General features: G+C 42.0%; 1 protein-coding gene across 2 annotated transcripts in view; it reads right to left on the bottom strand.

Annotated features, from left to right (window-relative positions):
• The window catches only part of FRY (furry homolog (Drosophila)), a 302,629-nt gene that overhangs the window by 61,314 nt on the left and 238,643 nt on the right, over positions 1–2,672 (bottom strand). For both annotated transcript variants that reach the window (XM_011997805.1, XM_011997806.1), the window contains exons 49-50: positions 2,318–2,479; positions 34–108 (exon numbers count right to left, since the gene is read on the bottom strand). In XM_011997805.1, the coding sequence (XP_011853195.1) occupies positions 34–108; positions 2,318–2,479 (237 nt within the window). The remainder of the gene's footprint in view (positions 1–33; positions 109–2,317; positions 2,480–2,672) is intronic.

Genomic DNA, 2,672 nt, shown 5'->3' with positions numbered 1-2,672 from the left:
ACGAAAATAACTATGATACATGACAGAACTTACTGATGGATTTTTGCTCAATCCTACTTCTTGGCCACACAGAGAAAGGACATGCACCAACTTCTCTTTTGTTCTCTTCTGGAAAAGAAACACAGGCAGGTTTCATTATGGGGTCCTGTGAGCAAATCTGCTCTAATTTTCTAGCCACTAGCCATACAGGGCAATAGCACTTGACATATAGACAGAACTGAGATGTCAAACCCACAAAGGTATGAAACAGGAACATAAATAGCAATTAAAACGTGTAAAATATTGAAACCATGTTGAAATAATATTTCAAATATAGTAGGTTAGGTAATATTTATTATTAAAATTAATTTGGCCTGTTTTTCCTTTTTTTTTTTTTTTAAAGGTAACTGTTAGACAAGGTAAAATGAAGCTCACATTATGTTTCTGCTGCACAGTGGTGATCTAAATTATCCCAAGGGGTGTATATGTGTGTGTGTGTGAAAATCAATCCCTAGGTTCTTCAAGGAGATTTATCACTTCCTTTGATCATCTTTTCTTATGATGTTAAACTTTCAGTACTAGCAAGGCTTTCCTTACACTTTATTAAGTTACAGCATGAGTCTCTTTTTTCCAAATAGAAGAATACTTTCTGTAGAAAGAAAAAAATTCATTCGTTTTAAGCTATATCAAATCTTTCTTAGTTTCTTCTTCCTAAAGTTAAACAGATTCAGTTCCTTTCCTTCATAAACCTATTTTCCAGCCCCTTAACCATAGGGATTCTTCTATAAACCATTACATTTTTCCAGTGACAGAAAACCCAGGTCTCAGAATGATTGGTGAGTTGAGAATTTTTAAAGCAATCTTCCTAATCTCTTTAAAATGATTCTCCCCCCTTTAATCTGATTTACAGTTTGTTATGTGGAAACTGCTAGGAGGCCAATGCCACGCTTAGATTTTTCTTCTTACCGGAACTCAATTCACTGCATCCTTCTTTCCAAATTACAGAGGGGACAGATACTCAATATGGTGTCTGCTCAAGGTCAGAGACAGGAGGACTTTGAGGCTGAGGGATGGCAGAAGACTCGCTAAACGATTTTCCTAAGTCTTAGTAGTTATTTTACAATTCTGGGAAGGAATCAATGTAGAGGGACACATTGGGCTGTATATTTTTCTTCTCTCTTCCAATGAAGTTTTCAGCTGAACACTCACGGAGAAACTGCTCTGTTGCAGCCAGCACTATGCTACATGTTCCATTCCCCAACCTTTAAGAGAGAAAGTGAGTCCTCCTGGGCACCCACTTTGTCCCTCCCAGCACCCACTTCACCTTTTTCTGGTAACACTGTCTCTCTTTTTATCTCGGAAAGGCTCCATTCCCACTAAGTGAGGCAATGCCTCCCGCAGATGCCCTGCAAGACTCTTTCTAGAATTGCTATGGATGTCAAAAGAGGAAAGGCCTCTATCGCTCTGAAGTCATCAGAGCCAAAGATCATGTAAACCTGGAGCTGCCAGAGGTCATCTGGGCCTCCCATAGAAAAATCTTGCCTGAGAATGAAGTCAATGGAGGGGAAAACAAGGGCCAAGATGTTGGGAAGGGAAGGTGGGGACAGTGAGAAGGAGAGAGTCTAAGAATCCAGTTTCTGACATTTGTGTACTAGGAGCCAACTGTGCTTGAGGCCAAGATGAGTACGTTAGTAAGTTCCTTTAACACATAAGGTAATTTTTCAGTGGGTTTCTGTAACAAGTCAACAGAAGACCCCTGAATAATGCAGAAGTTTTACTTGACAGGAAGCCCAAGGGCATCTCTGCTATGCTGTGATGACAGAGCTACAGAGAATCTGGCAGCAGTACCCCTGCCCCTCTGCCATCTGGATGGCTCAGCCTGTGCACAGACACTATGGTTGAGGTGCCTGTTCTGTGGACAGCAGACAGGGTGGTCTTTGGGTGTGCAGCCCTATCAGCCCTTTGGGAGTCCATGTGCTCTAGAACTGGTTGGGAGAACTAAGGATGTGTTGTTTGGACTCATTTAGGAGAGTGGCAGAATTTCTTTAAATGTCTGAAGGGCTGCCATGTCAAAGAGAACAGATTTTATTTTCTAAGTCTTGAGAGAACTAGAACCAATGGATAGATGCAACAAAGAGTCAGACTTCAACTCAAGGTAATGAACTGTTCAAATAGAAAACGGGTTCCTTGGAATGCCACAAGACCCCATCCCTGGAAGTGCTGAGACCTGTATGGGCAAGCTTGTGATGGTGAAAGGGGGAATCCCTTATGACACAGCCATATGGACTCAACAGGTCCCTAAAGTCCCTCCCAGGGCTGTGGGTCTAGGATTGCATACCTGAGAATACTGGGGCCTTTTCCAGCTCACAGGAACAAGGACGTTGGAGTTGGAGCCTGAGGAAGTGGAAGATGTGCTCCGGGTGACAGCCATGGCCCTGGGCTTCCCATCACGTCCAGAAGAATTCTGGAGCTCATCATACCGCCTCCCGATGATTGGAGTCTTGAAAAGAAGACAAAAGAACATTCTTCTGTCTCAATAGTTTTGTGATATATGAAACCCTTCTCCCCAGAAGCAACCAAGAGCCGCTTATTTGATTAAAAAGAAGATTAGAGAAGTTCAGTGTTACAAGTGGGCTCATTTTCTCAACATTCAAGCATACATTATGAATCAGTTTGCATCTTCAACATTTTCT

Source organism: Mandrillus leucophaeus, unplaced genomic scaffold, assembly GCF_000951045.1.
Source record: "Mandrillus leucophaeus isolate KB7577 unplaced genomic scaffold, Mleu.le_1.0 Scaffold549, whole genome shotgun sequence".
Lineage (NCBI taxonomy): Eukaryota > Metazoa > Chordata > Mammalia > Primates > Cercopithecidae > Mandrillus > Mandrillus leucophaeus.
The sequence above is the reverse complement of the archived record's forward strand: the minus strand, read 5'-3'. Positions and strand labels throughout refer to the sequence as shown.